General features: G+C 58.6%; 1 protein-coding gene across 3 annotated transcripts; it reads right to left on the bottom strand.

The window, feature by feature from the left end:
* Window positions 1–31: 31 nt before the first annotated feature.
* SAMD14 (sterile alpha motif domain containing 14) lies at window positions 32–16,696 on the bottom strand. Of its 3 annotated transcripts, XM_070394843.1 has the most exons (10): window positions 16,368–16,693; window positions 12,167–12,221; window positions 5,575–5,741; window positions 4,833–5,121; window positions 3,665–3,752; window positions 3,491–3,565; window positions 3,226–3,385; window positions 2,623–2,742; window positions 2,380–2,535; window positions 32–1,594 (listed from the first exon to the last, which is right to left on the bottom strand). In XM_070394843.1, the coding sequence occupies exons 2-10, from the start codon at window positions 12,207–12,209 to the stop codon at window positions 1,439–1,441; spliced, it is 1,254 nt and encodes a 417-aa protein (XP_070250944.1). In that variant the 5' UTR covers window positions 12,210–12,221; window positions 16,368–16,693; the 3' UTR covers window positions 32–1,438. The 3 variants fall into 3 exon arrangements, with proteins under 3 accessions (XP_070250944.1, XP_070250943.1, XP_070250945.1); XM_070394842.1 differs by having other exon boundaries at window positions 2,380–2,742; window positions 16,368–16,696; XM_070394844.1 differs by lacking the exon at window positions 5,575–5,741.
* Window positions 16,697–17,844: the final 1,148 nt, after the last annotated feature.

The raw sequence follows: 17,844 nt of genomic DNA, 5'->3' as shown, positions 1-17,844 counted from the left end.
CCCCCAGCCAGGAAGACAGAGATCACTGGCACATCATAAGTGTTTATTGAAATAAACTGAGTACTGCCTCCCCCTTCACATGCAGGTGGGCACCCACAGAGCTCCCGATAGTTTCCAGGACCCGGGTGCCCGCCAACCTCCCCACCAGCCTCCACCGGGCCCAGGTGGTGCCAGGGCCCCCATATCTGTTTCCCTCTGAAGCTCCTCTAGCACAGAGCAAAGAGCAGCAAAGGGCTGGGTCCCAGGGACGGGGTGGCCCTCAAGCCACAGGCCCTGGGCAGGAATGAAGGGAGTTGGCATGCACTGGGTCCTGTCCCCGACTCCAGGCAGATGGAGGTGCGGGGTCCCTTCTAGTCAGAGGCCCCGTAGCCCCACTGGAAACTGGCCAGTGCTCCAGAAGCTGGGCTAGTTTTCTAGCCCCGAGTGCGCCTCCTGACAAGGACAGGTGCCATCCCTGGGCTGCTGGGGTACACTCTGGCCCCACCCCTCCTTGTAGGCAGAGCCTGCACTGTCTTCCAGGTGAGGGAGGGCTGACAAACCCTGCCAATCTAGCAGTTTCCAGGGGACCCAGAGTTGCCTCTGCCTGGCTAGGGTGAGGATTCGCCAGTTCAGTCCCACACAGGCATCGGTAGGGGGCGTCCAGTGTCCCCACAGCTCTGAGTTTGCTCTGTGACCAGCCGGAGGAGTGGGCCTGCCTTAGAGAGCAGGACAAACAGGCCTGGCTGGGCCCCGGGAGCGGCAGGACAGTAAGGTGTCCTCTCATCATGGGGACCGCAGGGCAGGGCAGGGGAAGAAAAGAAGGAGGGTTTCATCCTCCCTTCGCGCGGATAGCCATGCTGCTTGCTCTGCTCTCCGATTAAGGAGGAGACTGGAGTCTACCCTGAGTGCAGCTGGCTGCAGTGCCCACCGGCCTCCCTGGGAACAGAGGGCTCTCCCACACACAGCCACCTTGGAGAGCCCGAGAGGACCGACCACCCACCCACTCCTCCCCGGTGCTCAGCCACCTGACTCAGCCCTGGGACCCTGGCCCCATGGCAGGGCCTCTGGAAGGCAGGCAGGTAGACATGCCAGCTCACTGCAGGCCCCAGCACCACGGTGGCCTGAGGACAGAGGGTCAGACTGACCCAGGTGCCTCTGGGCTCCCAGGCTGCCTTCAGCCCTGGCCTCCCTGCCCTCTTCCCATGATCTGCAACCTCCCCCAGGAACTCTGTGCCAAACCAGTCCTGGAAGGCGATTTAGTACTGGGCCCTCTCCCTGGGCCTCCCTTTCTGGGGGATCTTGGTCCAGACAGAGTGACAAGATGAGAGAGGGCATGTACCCCTGAGACCGTGGGGCCGGGCCAGCCCAAGCTTGGCGCCCAGGCTCCACTTCCCCGCGAGCCTGTGCCCGCCCAGCGGCGGCTGCCCGTGCCTGGGTGCCATGCCTGCCTCGCTCTCCTCTAGCTCTTCTTGGCCTCCTGCTCCCGGCGCCGGAGCTTCTCGCGCTGCCGGGCAGCCTTCTCCTGGGCCTTGCGCTCCTTCTCAGCGGCCGCTGCCAGCTCCTTCACCTTCCGCTTCACCAGTGCCCGGTCATGCGAGCTGCTGAGCCCCAGGCTCTGGGGGAGGAGTTGAGAGTGAGGGAAAGCGCCCCAGAACCACCCCCAGGTTCTGTGTGTCCAGGTGTGCCCTCCCCGGAGCTCCATCTGTCCCCTCTGAAGTGTAGCCTCCACCTCCCAGACCTGCCAGTGGATCAGAACCCTCAGGGCAAGAATTTGAAATGGGAGTAGTTGGGAGAGAAGAGGGTGGGGAGTACCAGGCCCTTCACCAGCACCCCAGCCTCCACCATCCTCCACTTCCCATAATCCCTGGCTCCCACTCCTCCACTCAGAATTTCAGCCTGGCCATGACCCTGATGCCCAGAGATGGGGTGCAACTTGCCCAAGGTCACACAGCTGGTCCGTTGTGAGGCCCCTTCCCACTCCAGAGACTTCCCGGGGGGCTCTCCTCCCTACTCCTTCCCCAGGCAACTTGGCAGAGGGTGGAAACAGGCCAGAACCTCGCAGCACAGCCATCAGGCCCCTCCCGATCCCCCTCCATTACCACCCGCCTCCACAACTGAGAAGCAGACAAGGTGATCAGGGGAGAGGCCTGCTTCCCGCGATACCAGGAGACTCATCAGAGTCAAGAGTTCGATGAGATGAAGCCCTAAAGGTCAAGGCCTGGAGCTTGAAGGTCAAACTAAAGAATTGGGTTTCAGTTTCAAGTCAGACTGAGGACCCACGCTAAAGTACAAAGATCAGGCCAGGGACCCTGCCTAGACGTCAGAGGTTAGGGCAGTAGGAGAGACAAGGTCAGGGTAGGGGAACCCAATCCTTGAAGGTTGCCTCAGGTTCTGACCCACCTTCAGTTTGCTTCCATCCAGCTGCAGGAGCTGCGGCCCGTCCACCTGCCGTGCGGCAAACTCGGCGGCATACTGCTCCAGGTTGAGGCTGTGCAGCCACTGGCCCACCTGCTGACTGGTCCAGTGGTGGATAGTGGGGAGAGGTTCATCCAGGAACTGGGGTGGAGACCAAGGAGAGTGAGGGGGGAAGACCTGGCCTGTGGCCTGCACACCCGGCATAGTCAGAGGCCAGGGCCTGCTCACCTCATCCGAAGACTGGGACAGCGTGTGGTAGGGGTAGGAACACTTGGTCTCCTGCCGGGGACCACTCGGGATCTTGGGGCTGCTGCTGGGGGGTGTGGAGTCATCACTCAGGGTGGATTCCTAGACGGGAGGGTATGCATGCTGCTGAGCAGAAAGCTTGCCCCAGCTCAAGGGAGTCCCCACAACCCACCCACCCCCATCTGGACTCGGCACCAGGCACCCTATGCAAGAGCCAGGAGCTGGGCAGGCACCACATGACTCTGAGGCCTGTGGGAGGACATGGGGCTAGAATGAGCCAGGCAGAAAAGTTAGCAGGAATAGAGGAGACCTCAGGCTGGGTATACACTAGGGGAATCATAGTATTTAGTGATGTGCTGAACTGATGAAGCAATGAATGAATCAACAGCTTAACTGATCAGAATATGAATAAGTGAACAAGTGAATGCACAAACTGAGATGGATGAATGAGTGACCACCGGATGGCTTTATGGAGGACTAATGGACTCTAGGAATGCCTGATCCCAGCCCAAGCCAGAGTGGAGTATGCTCTCATGTCACCTGAGCCCTAGGGCCAGTATGGGGGCAAGAAGGCCATGGACTTACCTGAGAAGCTGACTTCTTAGGGCTGAAGCTCTCATGTTTAGGGGAGCAGGCAGGGGAGGTGGTGCTGCCGGAGGACGCTGAGCCCTTGCCACTGTCTGTGAACCAGGAAAAGGGCAGGAACGGGGAGCCCGCTGACCTGCTGGACCCCTCCACCGACTCCCTGTGGAGAGAGCATCCTGCATGGGTGTGGGCACCGAGGAGAGGGCCGGGCCCACAGGGAATTATGGGTAGAAGCTGAGGCTGAGGTGTGGTGGGTACCACTTACCTGCTGCCCATGGACAGGCGGTTGCTGCCCTTATCCTTCCGGCTCTTGCTAGTAGATGCTCGGCGTAAGGTGACCCTACCAGGAGGGAAGAGGGGGGTGGGCCAGTGCTGCCCACTGTGCTACCCTGCGCCCCAACAGCTCCACGCCTTTGGCTCTGGTCCCTCCTCCACTCACCCCAGGTCCAGGAACTTCCGGCGAGTCTTCTTATCCAGGCCAATGGTGGGACTGGCAGGCTCAGGTGGGCTGGCATCCCGACTGTCATCTTTGGGGAAGAGGGAAGGAAATAGCCTGTGGTTGCCTGCCTGCCTCCTCCAGCTGCCAGTGTCAGGTGGTGGAAATTCTCCCAACTTAGAATCATGCCATCTGGCTCTGGTGCCCCTCACTGGCTGTGGGACCCAGGACAGTCACTCTAACTCTCTGAGCTCCCTTCATCTCAAATACGGGGATATTTCATGGGACCTAATGGGATGTTTATGAAAGCCTGATGCAAACCATAAACCACTCTGAAAAGGCAGGGACCACTACTATTCCGTGTTAATTTTATCTTGGCCAACTTCTAACCAGCCTTCCAATCTTGCACCACATGTCACTTCCTCAGAGAAGCCTTCCAGGATGCTCCCAACTAGGTCCTGTCACCTTTCATATGCTCCCTGTGGGAGCGGCTACAGCGTTTGGACAGGTTCTGGCCTGGGACTAATGAGAGGGCACGATCCTCTCGTGACAAAGCCACGTGTAAGTCCCAGCACAATGATAGCCAAAGGCTATGGTTGAACCTAGTAAGCTTGACCTTATGGTCTGAACCTGTGGTCCCACGTGGCTGAGTGATGTGGGCTGCGAGAGGTTCAGCAAGGAAACAAAGCTTGATCAGGTGCGAGTAATTGAGTGGATTCGAAACCCTTGAGAACATTGTAAACATCCTGACCACGCCCTTACTTTACCTCGTGGAATCTGGCTATACTCGGCTTGCAGGCGCTGTCTCTCCATCAGAGAAGCAGTGTCGCACCTACACCCAGCTTTCCTCTTGCCCGCTACCAGCGGTCGCCAACCGGTGGTTCGCGAGGTCCATAAAGTTGGCGACCGCTGGTTTAAGGAAACCTTTGGAGCAGGTCGCCAACCGGTGGACTATAAGGAACTATTTCATTGTTCCTCCCGGAAACTACAAGCCCCCGGAGGCTGAGAAACTGCATGTTTGCTCGCTTGTGCGCCGAGCCTCCAGTCGTAGGCGCTCAGATGAGTGAAACCACCACCACCCCAGCCGCTCTGCACTGGTCCAGCCCTGGGCTTCGGTGCCGCTGCGGTCCCCGAGCGCACCAGCAGGGGGCGCCGCGCGGGCCTCGCTCACCTTCGCTGTGCGGCTCCGCACGCAGGTGGCGGCGCACAAAGCTGGGCGAGCTGTCCGAGGAGGGCGCGGAGCGCGGCGGCGAGCAGGAGGCGGCGGCCAGGCCCTCGTGCGATGCGGCGTTGTGCAGGGGTCGGTAGCGGGTGAGCGGCGAGGGTGGCGGCTCATCCTCATCCAGGCTGCGCCGCAACCCCGGAGGCTCCAGGCAGAACGAGCCCACGGCCGGAGACCCTGGGCCCGAGTGCAAAGGCGAGCGCAGCCGGTGCAGGGGGCTCCCGCAGCCGTCGGTCACCTGCGGGAGGGGCAGCCGCTCACCGCCATCCCTCCTCCCCGCTTCCCTGAGGGGCTGGGCGCCAGGCTCCCCCTGTAAACTGCACGGGAGCCTCTGAGGCGTCTTTCGGGGGACCTAGAGGGGCTTCTCCCCATGCGGGCGGAGGGGTGGCTGGGCAGTGCGAGGTGGGAACAGGGGCAGTCAGTCACATAGGCTGGGGTTGAATCCCACCTCCTTCCATTACTGTGTGACTTTGTGACGGAACCTCTGAGCCTCCGTTTTCTCATCTGTAAGATGAGGATGATAATCTCTTCCTTAAGGATGAAATGAGCCAAATGTGAAGGTAGCTACAGCTTGTGAGCATTATTAGATCAGAAGCCTGGGTGTGTGGCTTCCCTGGAAGAGGGTTTGGAGGGGCTCTCCAGGGGCAAGCAGAGTGGGTGGGGTATGTGTGATTGGGTGGGCGGCCCCAACCTTGCCTCCGGGCCCATCGGAGCCTTCACCATCCTCCGCAGAGCTGGCACTGTCCCGAAGCCTGGAGCGGGAAGGCCGATGTCTACGGCCTTTGGCCAGCAGTTGGGCCCGGGCTTTGTGTAAACTGCTGTCCAGTCTGACGGTCTCTGGCACAGCCAAGTCTAGGTCTGCAAACCGGGGGGAGGGGGCAGAGACCAGATGCATGAGGACCGCAAGCCCAGGGCACCTCCAGTGGCCGCCTGCACTCACGCCCCAGGCATTCAATGAATGTTTCCGAGTGCCAGGCACTGGGAGTGCAGATGAGATGGTCTCTCTCAGTCTCCGGGGAAGCAGACACGTCGGCACATAGATACAGCCGGGTGATGGAACCCCTCACAGGCAGGGGGGGACAGGACCGCCCTGGCTGGCTGGGTCAGAGGAGGACACGCCAGGGCTGGGTCTTAAGATCTGCATATGCCAGGTTGGCGAGACTCGTATATGCAATGCTGGGAAGTAGGGCAGCGGGGCCAAGGGGGCACCTCCCGGGCAGTTGGAGGGTACAGGTTTGTGGAGGGAAGGGCTGGGGGATGAGACTGGAGAGATCACCGTAACAATGGCTATCACTGAGGAAGTGCGACTGCACCAGGCTAGGGCCATTATGCGCATTTTAGAGCTGAGCAAACTTGAGGCTCAGAGAGGGAAAGTCTGCCTGAAGCCACCAGCTAGCAGTGGTCTGGGATCCTGGGATCGGAGCCTGGCTAGTCTGATTCCAGAGGCTGGCCCCGCTGGGGACACCGGCTTGCTGTGCCATGCTCAGGGTCACACTCAGAGATAGCACCATTGGCTCTCCGGGGAACTGGAGCAGAGGGATCCCTGCTCCCCACCCCCTCCCCCTCCACACACACAAACCAGTGGCAGCTGCAGGGAGGAAAACTCACAGTCCCCTGAGGCCTGGGGCCTGTCCTGGGGTCTGTGGCCCAGGGCCAGGTCCTGGCTGGGGATGTGGAGCAAGAGCTGGCAAACCCAGTGAGTGGGTCATGCATAAACCCTACTGCTCCGAGCTCCATTTGCTCCGCCCTCGCTCTGCAGTGTGTCTCTCAACCTCCAAGTCGCCAGGGAGAGAAGGTTCTTCCGGGACTTAAGGATGGATTTAGACCTTTCTTCCCACCCTACCTCCAGTGAGCTAGGGACCCCATCCCATCCCCCAGGCCGGTTCTGTGCTGTCTGCTCCTCTTTCTCTTGTCTGCAGACATCCCAGTGGCTCTCCTGGCTTAACCACCACCCATGTCTATTTCCAGCCCTGACCCCTCCCCTGAATCCCAAACCTGGGCACCTCAGCACCTACCAGGCACCTCATACTCAACCCATCAAAACAAACCCACCACCCGGCCTCAAACTGGTTTCTCTGTCCCCTGGCTCAGTGAAAGGCCTCCTCCTCCACCCAGTTGCTGCCCTGACCCTCAGCCTCAGACCCAGGTGGTCATTCATGTGTCCAGCTGCCTACCTGACATCTCCACGTGCATGGCCAATGGGCACCTTCAATGCGCATGTCAGAACTGGACTCCCCACCCCAAGCTGCTCCTCCCAGTCTGCCCAGCTCAGCAAATGGCAGCTGCATCCTTCCAGCTTCTCAGAGCAAACCCCTGGAGTCATCGCTGGGCCCTCTTTCTCCCTCCCGCCCTACACACCCATCCGTCCACAGTTCCTCTTCGCTCCACTTCTGGCAGATATCTACACGCACTGAAATATTTATGGTGAAATGACAAGATGTTTTGGATTAGGTTCAAAATAATCCCGGGGCAGAGGAGTGGAGCGTGCAAAGGGACAGAGACGGAGCAAGGCTAATCCACACGCTGACGATGGTTGCGGCTGAGTGACAAGTACATGCATATGATGGAGAGCACAGTGCTATTCTCTCCGCTTTTGATTTCCCACAAAATAGTGTTCGTGCCCTAGCCGGTTTGGCTCAGTGGATAGAGCATCGGCCTGCAGACTCAAGGGTCCCAGTTTCGATTCCAGTCAAGGGCACGTACCTTGGTTGCGGGCACGTCCCCAGTGGGGAGTGTGCAGGAGGCAGCTGATCGATGTTTCTCTCTCATCGATGTTTCTAACTCTCTATCCCTCTCCCTTCCTCTCTGTAAAAAAAAATCAATAAAATATATTTTAAAAAATAAAATAGTGTTCGTATGTGTTTGTGTTATGCACACTCACATGCATGTATGCATATGGGGAGAAAGAGGAGAGACAGTCCACGGAAGAGTAGGGGAGAAAAAGAGGGTAGGAGAGAGGAGGGGAGGGGAGGGTAAGGTAGAGGAGGGGAGACGAAAGAGAACTCCTCACAACCTTCTAGGTCATCATCTCCTCTCGCCTCCCAGCTGGTATTCCCTCCTCCTCCTTTTCCCATTTACAGTCTATTTTCAACACCGCTGCCAGAGTGATCCTGATAAAACATGTCAGCCCGTGTCACTCCTCTGTGACTTCCATCTCACACAGAGGAAGAACCTGCGTCTCCCAGGAGCCTTCCACCCCAAGTCTGCCCTCTGAGAGACAGTCTGTGCCACCTCTCTGAGCTTCTGCTTCTCTCCCTCTCCCCACTCCAGCCATCCTGGTTGCCTGGCTCTTCCTCATGCAAGCCTAACCTGCACCTCGGGGCCTTTGCACTTCCTCTTCCTGTCCTGCAGGCTCTAGCCTAGATTTCTGCATGGTTCTCACCTCCTTCCGGTCTTGGCTTAAATACTCTGAGGACTTCCCCGACCACATAATCTATAATAATAAAAGGCTAATATGCAAACAGACCAAACGGCAGAATGACCAGTCGCTATGATGCACACTGACCACCAGGGAGCAGACACTCAACGCAGGAGCTGCCCTCTGGTGGTCACTGTGCTCCCACAGGGGGAGCACTGCTCAGCCAGAAGCCGGGCTCACAGCTGGTGAGCGCAGTGGCGGTGGCGGGAGGCTCTCCCTCCTCTGCAGTAGTGCTAAGGATGTCTGACTGAGCGGGCCTAAGCCAGCATACAGACATCCCCAAGGGCTCCTGAACTGCGAGAGGGCGCAGGCCAGGCTGAGGGACTCCCCCTGAGTGCATGAATTTCATGCACCAGGCCTCTAGTAATCTCTAATACCCCCAGAACCTATTTTTCACATATCTATTTTCTCCTGTGTTGTGTACCATTCCCTAGAATACTGTATATCTTATTTCATTCACTGTCTCTCTCCACCCTTTAGAAGGTCAGCTCCACCAGCACAGATGTTTCTATTTTGTCCATTGCTCTAACACAGGCACAGAATGGTGCCTGGTATGTAGTGGTTAGAAAATATTATTTTAATGAAAGGATAGGTTTGCCTCCTCACACCCCTGGAACCTGGCCTCTTTCTCCAACAGGACTGATTGCCTTAGGCCAGGCCTTCCCCAGCTGCCCACCTCCCACCTCCCCCTCCACCACCCTACCCCACTGTCCCAGAGCATGGCCTCAGCACCCTGCTTCCTCGTCTGTAAAATGGGCCATACCAGCAGTCTCTTCCTTACGGAGCCATGAGCACCACATAAGAGAATCCCTGTAACGTGCTTCCCCATAACGCCTGTGACGTGGTAAGTGCTCATAGGCACTGCCTGCAGTGGGCACTGGATGGAACCGCTTATACCAGTGGTCGGCAAACTGTGGCTCGTGAGCCACATGCGGCTCTTCCACAAAATACCATGTGCGGGCACGCATGTACAGTGCGATTGAAACTTGGTGGCCCATGCGCAGAATTTGGTATTTTGTGGAAGAGCCACCCTCAAGGGGCCAAAGAGCCGCATGTGGCTCACGAGCCGCAGTTTGCTGACCACTGGTTTATACTGATACCCAGACACCCGCCTCTACCTTCCTGTCCCACCTCCATCCCTGTGCTCCTGCTGCTCCCTCTGCTCCATCACTCGCCACCCTTTGGCCCTCAACTCCAACATGTCACCTCGTTGCCTGCCCCCACTCCGGACAGCCACTATGATCTGGTTGGGCATGAGTGTCCCATGCCAGTCTACACAGCAGAAGCGACACCCTTGCCTGTCCACGGGTACCCTACGAGCCTGGTGCGGGGCCTGGCGAGGGTAGGTGCTCAGTAGGCATTTGACAAGCGAGGTAAAGCCACACTTCCATGGACAGGTGCAGAGATGGACCCCAGTTCCACGCAAGCGCTGGTGAGGTCACCGCCCAACACCGCCCACGTCCCATCCTCTGCACAGCACCCCGCACCTTCTACCCTCTCCCTGTTTAGTCGTGTGGGCTTTGTTACCCGCCCCCCTGCTCGGCCCTGGGTTAGAATTCACGCTCCATGATGGTGGTGACTTTGGCTTGTTCAGCGGTACCTCTAATATTTGTCAAATGTAGGAGGAGGACAGGCAGTGACTGGGGCCACTGTTCTAGATGAGGTCGCCAGGCTGAGGTGTGGGTGACAATACAGAGCCAAGGCTGCAGAAAGAACAAGAGGGGATGGCGTGGTCTCGGGCTGGGAGTGCCCGGCGACCAGCAGGCGCCAGTGCAGCCTGCAGTGCAGGCCCTGGGCTGAGCTGGGGAAGGCTCCCTGGGCTGAGCTGGGGAAGGCTCCCTGGGTTGAGCTGGGGGAGGGAGCCCTCCGTTCCCTGCCCCCTGACACTGGAAGCAGTGAGGACTGCGGACTGAAGACAGAACAATAACAGTTAATACTTACTGAGTTCTCACTGGCTGGTCTAAGTGCTTCACAATTACTAGCTCGTTTAAACCTCCCACAGCCCTATGAGAAGATGCTCCGGGAATCCCCAGGCAGCCTTAATATGGCTGGTGAAGAGCCGGCGGGTTACAGGCAGCCTGGCTCCCAAGGCTCGGTTTGTAACTAACAAGCCGGCTGTACCTCCTCTGAGGCCTAGATGGGAGTGGCTTCTGAGTCCAAACCCTCATTTTACAGGTGGGGAAGGTGAGGCTGGGAGAGGAAAGGTTTAACCAGGGGCAGAGGTCATAGCATGCAGGTCTCCGGGCTCCCAGGCCAGCGTTCTTGCCACTCTGGGGGGTGCTAGGGCTCAGCCGGTGACCAGCCACCCTGAGTTACATGATGGAGTGCACAGTGCTATTCTCCCTACGTTTGGTTTCCCACAACAAAATATTGTTGGCATGTGTCTGTGTTACACACACTACATACATGCATAGGGATGGGGAGGAAGAGGAGGGCCAGGGAGAGGGCCCTTTGCTCCTGACTCTGAGCCATGACCACAGGACCATGGTCATCCTACCTTGGAGGATCTAGGGAGCAAGGTGGGGCAGTCCCTCCTCCAGCCCTGGCTCTCCCGGCCCCTCCCTTTCTTCCATCCTTCCCTCCAGATGCTTTCCTCCCCACTCTCCCCCTGGGAGCTACTCAGGCCCAGGGCAGTGGGAAGTCTTGAATATTTAATTGCCTTTCGCCTTGGGGAAGCAGGCAGGGCTGTCAGGGAGAAGGAAAACAGGAAGGGTTGGGGTGGGAGAGGGGTGTGGAGGACGAAGAGCCTCTGTCAGGCCAGAGGTCAGGCCAGGCCTGGGTGGAGGTGGAGCAGCTCGAGTCTGAGTCTGAGGCCCAGCCGCAGTTCATGGTGGGGGTGGGGGGTGGGGGGGGTCGGGAGGGGGGGTCTCCTAGAGGCAAACCCTCCACAGGTCCCAGGGAGGGCGAGTGGAAAGCAGCATCCCCCAGGAGCAGGGAGGCGGCAGTTCCTGGCATGGCCAGGGCATGTGGCAGGGACAGGGGAGAAGGAGGTGAGCAGGGGAGGGGGAGGGGGAAAGGGAAGGAAGGTGGAGATGAGAAGTCAGGGGAGGAGAAGCTGGGAGGCCCTGTGGCCTTCCACACCCAGGAGCCCCTCAAGGTCATGCACACCAATGTGAGTTCTGAAAGCTGCACACGTTACAGGCTTCAGGCGCTTCTGTCTGTCTCCACCTCTCCTCCATGTTCCCTTGCTCACTGACTCCTGCATCAATTCCAGCTGGGAAACAGCCTTTCCACCCCACTGTATGCTGGGAACTCTGCCCTGCTGGTTGTCTATCTCCAATTCATACAATAGAAAGGTCGCAGGGGGTAAAGGACGGCGCAGGCAGGTGAGTGCACGCACCCCGGTGCGTACTGAGACTGCGTGTTATGCATTTGAGTTCTGTGTACATCCATGCAGAGTGGTCCCTTGTGTATGCAAATTAAAAGTGATGTGTGTCCCCTGTCCTGGCGGGTACAGGTGTACCGCACCGTGACTGAGAGCAGGGAACTGGCAGCCTGGAGTCCCAGCTCTGCCATGAACCTACCATGGGATCTTTAAAGCAAGTCACTCCAGCACTGTGCCCGAGCTCCTTGTCTGTAAAATGGACACACTCCCTAGCATTAGTGTGAGGATTCAATGAGACGTGTGTGTGAGATGGGGGTGCTGGCCTTAGTGCCTGGCAGGAGGCAGCACTTATTAAAAGAGGATCCTTATTAATATTGCTGCTGTTGTAATTGCCATGTCCAGATGTGTGACAAAGAATCAGGCCGTAGGACCACAACATACACGCTTCACACACACACACACTAAAGTCCCCAAGGGACTCCTCCCTGCCACCCCACACCAAGGGCCAGGTGGCTAGAGATAGAGCCAAACAGAACTTACCAAACACCTCATCAGCGGGTTCTCGGAGCTTTGAAGAAGCCATGGCTCAAGAGAGCTGGGGAGAACAAAGGGGCAGACAGAGAAAGACCATGGGTAAGAGGTTCAGGTTGGTGGAGGCCAGGGAGCCAGCAATGGCTACCTGCTCCTGGCCTCTGGCCCCTCCCCTCCACTCCGAACTCTTCCTTAGGCCCCTGGAAGAGAAGTTATCTGAACGATAGCGATAGCAATAGCCCGGATTGTGGCGGGTGGGGCAGGAGGCAGAGCAGAAGGTAGGGGCAGAAGCAGGTCCAAGGTGTAGACACAGGCTGCGTCCTGTGGTCATGGTCCCAGGTGATTGGCCGTGTGCCTCCACCCAGGTCACAGACCTTTCCCCCTTCACTCTCTCAGGGCTTTCCTTTGTTAGCTTTCCCGGAAAACTTTTAATCATCATAGACTGTCCAACAGAAAATCCAGGAGAAATCTTGGAGATTCTTAAATCCAATCCACTCATTTTACAAATAAAGCAACAGGGAGAATGGCCTACGATCACATAACAAGTTAATGGCAATGTCAGGACCAGAACTCAGGTTCTTCCACCATCCACCTACCTACCTCCCTACCTACACACTCATCCACCCATCATGCACCCATCCCTCCATCCCTCCATCCCTCCCTCCATCCATCCATCCACCTCCCTCCCTCCCTATTTACACATTCATCCACCCATCATCCCTCCACCCATCCATCCCTCCATCCATCCACCCATCATCCCTCCTTCCATCCATCTTTGCATCCATCAGTTCATACTATCCGCCTTCCAATCCATCACCCAGTCCTACCTCCCTACCCCCATCATTGGTGCGCTCACCACCTGCCTTCCTGAACACAAGCTACTCAGGAAGCTGGCGCCATCAGCAGCAGAGCCACTGTTCTTGACAAACTCACAGTTCTAGACAGACTCACAGATGCCAGGGGGTACGAGGAGTACTCACAGCACAGCAGTGGACAGCCAACTCTCTATGATGCATTGAGCATGTTCTGGGAAAAAGTGCAGATGGGTGGGGGGCTGATTTTGTGGTTTTGGTGGGAAGCAAGGAGGGCAGGTGGGAAAGCAGGATATGTGCAGCTGAAACAATTGGGGCTTCCTAGCAGATATAGGATTGCAGCAGCAGACACCAAGGCCTGGGTGTCAGAGGGGCAGGGGAATACTGGATGAAGGGAGAGCGAGGAAGCTCAGGGGCAGGGGCACACTGCGTTCCAGGACCATGATCTCCAGTTACTGCTTTTTTGTTTGTTTGTTTTTTAATTCTCACCCCAGGATACTTTTCCATTGATTTTTAGGGAGAATGGAAGAGAGAAGGAAAGACAGAAACATTGATGTGAGAGAAACACATCCATTGGTTGCCTCCTGCATGAGCCCCGACCAGGGCCTGGGCTGGGGAGGAGCCTACAACCAAAGTACATGCCCTTGACCAAATCAACCCCGGGACCCTTTGGTCCACAAGCCTCTATCCACTGAACCAAACTGGCTAGGGCTCCAGTTACTCCCAACACTCCGGTCTGCATGAGAAGGACAGGCACTGGGTTAGACCAGACATGTGGTAGGTGTAGAAAGCTAAGTCACGTGCCTGGGGCCTTTCCAGCTGTCCTGTTATTACAGAGACATCGTCTCACGGAGCGCTAGCCAGGCTTGGGACTCTTAGTATCCCCACGTTACAGGTGTGGAAACCAAGGTGCAGGAGATAATTGGCAGAACTCCACCTTGACCCGGGACTCCGGCCTCTCAGCCCTATCCTGGGTGAGGATCTGCAGTTTTGGAAGATGCTCATAAGGAAAGGACACGAGAGGGAGAAAGGTAGAGGAAAGGGGGCTGCTCCATACTGGCTAGAACTGGGAGAAGCAGGCTCTATGGGTGCTTGGGGCTGAAAACAGGAAATGAGGTATCAGAAGGGGCCAGGTATACGGGCCCTCCAAGAACCCTCCCGCCATTCCTGAACTCTGGGTGCAAGTAGCAAAGAAGTTGTAGGACCCCTCTTCCTGTCCTGAGGGGCCAGAGGGGCAGGGAAGCTGCCCCTAAGAATAAACCACATTTCCTCATTCCATCACAAAGCTGCATCTGACCAGCACACAGCTGCCACCTCCTCCAGAAAGCTGTCCTAGATAGCCCTCCGTCCTCCCATGTGTCTACATAACTTCTAAGTCCACCCTTACCCAAGCACTGGGAAGTGAGGAATTTTTCATATTTCATTGATTCTCTAAGTGGGTCATATCTCTCCCACATCTGAATGGGAGCTCCCTGAGGAGCGGGGGCAGTATTCCCCACCAGACTAGGGAAGCTCTGAAGATAAGAATGGAGCCCTGGCCGGTAGGTATGGCTTCGTTGGTTGGAGCATTGTCCCACACAGGAAAGGTCATGGGTTGGATTCTGGGTCAGGATACATACTCAGGTTGAGGGTTCGATCCCCGGTCAGGTACATACAGGAGACACTGATCAACTGATAGATGTTTCTCTCTCACATTGGTGTTTCTCTTTCTTTCTCTCTCTCAAATCAATAGCAAACAAACAAGCATATCCTTGGGTGAGGATTTAAAAAGAAAAAGTAAATTTAAAAAAAGATAAGAATGGAGGCTCCCTGAGGGAAGCTGTGGTGACTCCTCTCTTAGACAACCTGACATGGAGATCCCATGTACTCTTTTCTTAACATTTTTATTGATTTCAAATTTTTTTAATCCTCGCCCGAGTAGTGAGGATATTTTTCCCATTGATTTTTAGAGAGAGTGGAAGGGAGGGGGAAAGAGAGAGAGAAATATCGATGTGAGAGAGATACATCAATTGGTTGCCTCCCCCTCCAGCAGCCCAACCAACTGGGCCAGGGATTGAACCTGCAACCAGGTACATGCCCTTGACTGGGAATCGAACCCCCAACCCACCGCTCTAACCACTAAGTAAAGCAAGGGGCCCAGGTGTTCTTTATTCAAGGCCAGTCCAGGTGGAGACCCTCTGGTGAAAGGAGTCCTCTGTCAGGTGCCCTCAGGGGAGGGTGGGGCTTCCAGCTCACACCTGCGCCCATTCCATCCTGATTCAGCACAAACTGCTTTCTTCCCCTCCCTTCACCCGCGAACTCCCTGTGGCTGGGGGACCCTCCTTACTCTGGAAGCAGGACATCCAGGGGGTCACCGGGCCTCTCCCACTCAACCCCCTCATTCCAAACTGAGCCATCACACTCCTACACACACACACACACACACACTCAACCAGGTAACTGCCACAGGGAGAGATGAACCTGTCCCTCCGCTCACAGTCTGAGCTCTGACTCTACTGGGCGCTCCTTCCAATTCTCGGAAGAGGAGCTCCAATGACCTTTGACCCTTTTCTGGGAGCCAGGTGAGCTCAAAGCTTCTTGGGACCCTGGGGAAGGAGAAGGAGAAAGAAAGGGGCACAGCCCGGAGAGAGAAGGGGTAGTAGGAACAGACCGGTTGGGGTGCGGGGGTCAATCCACAGAGCCCCAGAGAGAAGGAAGGAGAGGAGACAGCGGGGCTGGGGAGAGCGGTGGTGGATTGGTGGGGGTACCACCCCTCACCTAAGAGCCACGGGCAGCCCCGAGTGAGGCCCAAGGGGGGCTGTGGAGAGGGGTGGCCCCAGCCGGGCAGCTGGAGGAAAGGCGCCCAGGAGGAGCAGAACGGGACCGAGAGAGAAGTGCAACTGGGAAAGGCTGGAGGAATGGCCGGCAGAGGAGGCTGGGGTGGGAGGAGGCAGTTGTGCAGCCAGAGAAAGCCAAGCCCCTCTCCCATAGGCCCAGGCTTGGGGCGTCCGGCAAGCGTGCCCCCCCGCAACCCCCCGGCGCCGCTGGAGCTGGGGGAGAGGCGGAGGGCAGGGCACCCACTGCACCCCTGGGCCCCCACTCCCCCATCAGAGCCTCTCCGACAGTTTCTTTCCAATCCATCAGCCCCTCGCGGCGTTGGACAAGAGAGAGTTAAGCCCTCTCCCCCTCCTCCCACGCCAGTTTTTTAAATTAATTTATCCCGGCAGCGGGCTGGAGGGAGAGGATTAGGGACACCATCCTGTCTCCGTCCCCCGTCCCCTCCCCTGACAGCCCGGCTCCCCGGCTCCGCGCAGCCCCCCAGGGACGGGGAAGAAAGGCCCCGCCGCCTCACTCCGTCCAGCCCCCCTCGGGGTCCCCCCGCAGCCCCGCTTCCCGCCCGCCCGGGTCCGGCCCCTCACCTCCAGCATCGGTCATCTTCAGCGTCCGGCGCCTACGGAACCCCTCGGGCCCCTGGTGCTCCGGGCGGGGGCCGTCACCCCGGCCGCGGGGGGCTCCGGGCGGGCTCGGTCCGCTCCATCCCAGGAGTGGGGTGGGGGCGGCGAGGAGGGTCCCGAAGCCGGAGGGGGGGCGTGGGGAGAGCTGGGGAGGGTTTGCTGCGAGCAGGAGGCGCCGGCGGGGCTGGACCGGGAGACCTAATGGGAGGATGCTCCGTGCGTGTGCGTGAGTGTGTGTGCAGTGTGTGTGTGTGTGAGGGGGGAGGGAGGATGGAGAGAAGAGAGAGAGAGAGAGAGAGCGCCACCTCCCCGCCCGCCAGGCCCCCCGGACGCGGCCCCTCCCCCGCCGGGCAGGCGGTTGCGCGGCGCGGCGCGGTGGTGGGGGTCTCGGGGTCCCCCGGAAGGGGCGATGCAGGGGGCGCGCGGCGGGGAGGGGGGCGCCCGGGAGACAAAGAGCGGGAGGGAGGGGGAGGGGCGGAGGCGCCGGCGGCGCGGCCGGGCGAGGGGTTCGGAGTTGTCGCTACTTCTCAGCCCGGGAGTCGGGGCCCGGGGCCCGGGGGGAGCGGCCCCCCTCCGCACCCCCCGGACTCCCGCCTCCTCTGCAAGGTCCGCGCAGGCTCCTGATTCGTCCCCTTCACGGACCTCCACCGCGTGGTCGCGGGCGCGGAGGCCCGAGGGGACCGCGGGGGACCGGACCAACCCGGTCCGGCCGTGGGGCTCGCGGCGGAGCCCGCGGGGAGGGGGACGAGGGGGAGGCCCGGGGCTGGAGGCCTGGTCCACGGAGGGTACCTGCGCGCTGGGAGAGCGCACGGGGTGGGGTGCGGGGGCGCTGGGCCCCGCCGGGAGGCGGGGTGAGGAAGGGGATGGAGGTGATCCGGAAGGATTCCTGGAGGAGGTGACATGGTGGTGCGGCCAGGCCGGGGTGGAAGTGCTCCTGGGGCTGGGGTGAGAGGCGGGTGGGGGTGGAGAGAAGAGAGGAGCAGTGAGGCTGCAGAGGTGGAGGTGACCGGGTGGACCGAGGGCTTGCATTTACCCTCAGCGGCAGGGGAAAGTAACAGGGGAGGGAGGGGCTCGGGCTTGCATTTTAGGAAGAACCCCTGGCTCCTCCGTGGCGTCTGGTCAGGAGAGGACAGCCTGGAGCCAGGGACACCCTCGGGAGGCTGTAGAGAGAGGATGGCAGTGGGCATGAAGATCAAAGACCAAGTTGACAACTATTCAGGATGTAGAAGTGAAAAGATGGACAGCATTTGGGGCCTGGCTGGCCACTGAGGGAGGAGGGGTCTAGGATGACTGCAGGGCTTGGCCCTGGAGGTGGAGCTGGCAGGGATGAGGGGACGAGAGGGATGAGATCAGACTTGGACCTGGTGAGCTGGAGGTGGAGGCAGGCCAGCGGAGGGGAGATAATGTAAAAGTCAACAGCTAGCTACCATACTGCGCTGGC

The sequence above is a fragment of the Myotis yumanensis genome, unplaced genomic scaffold (genome assembly GCF_028538775.1).
Source record: "Myotis yumanensis isolate MYYU_CA2020_CCGP unplaced genomic scaffold, mMyoYum1.0.hap1 SCAF_16, whole genome shotgun sequence".
Classification (NCBI taxonomy): Eukaryota; Metazoa; Chordata; class Mammalia; order Chiroptera; family Vespertilionidae; genus Myotis; species Myotis yumanensis.
Note: the sequence above shows the minus strand (reverse complement) of the source record. Positions and strands in the feature narration are given on the sequence as shown.

Coding starts and splice junctions, on each gene's coding strand:
- SAMD14 (XM_070394842.1), bottom strand. CDS start 12,209: ATGGCTTCTTCAAAGCTCCGAGAACCCGCTGATGAGGTGTTTG. Junction 3,753..4,832: donor TGCGGAGCCGCACAGCGAAG/GTGAGCGAGGCC, acceptor TCTTCCCCAAAG/ATGACAGTCGGGATGCCAGC. Junction 1,595..2,379: donor TGGATGGAAGCAAACTGAAG/GTGGGTCAGAAC, acceptor CTCCTCCCCCAG/AGCCTGGGGCTCAGCAGCTC.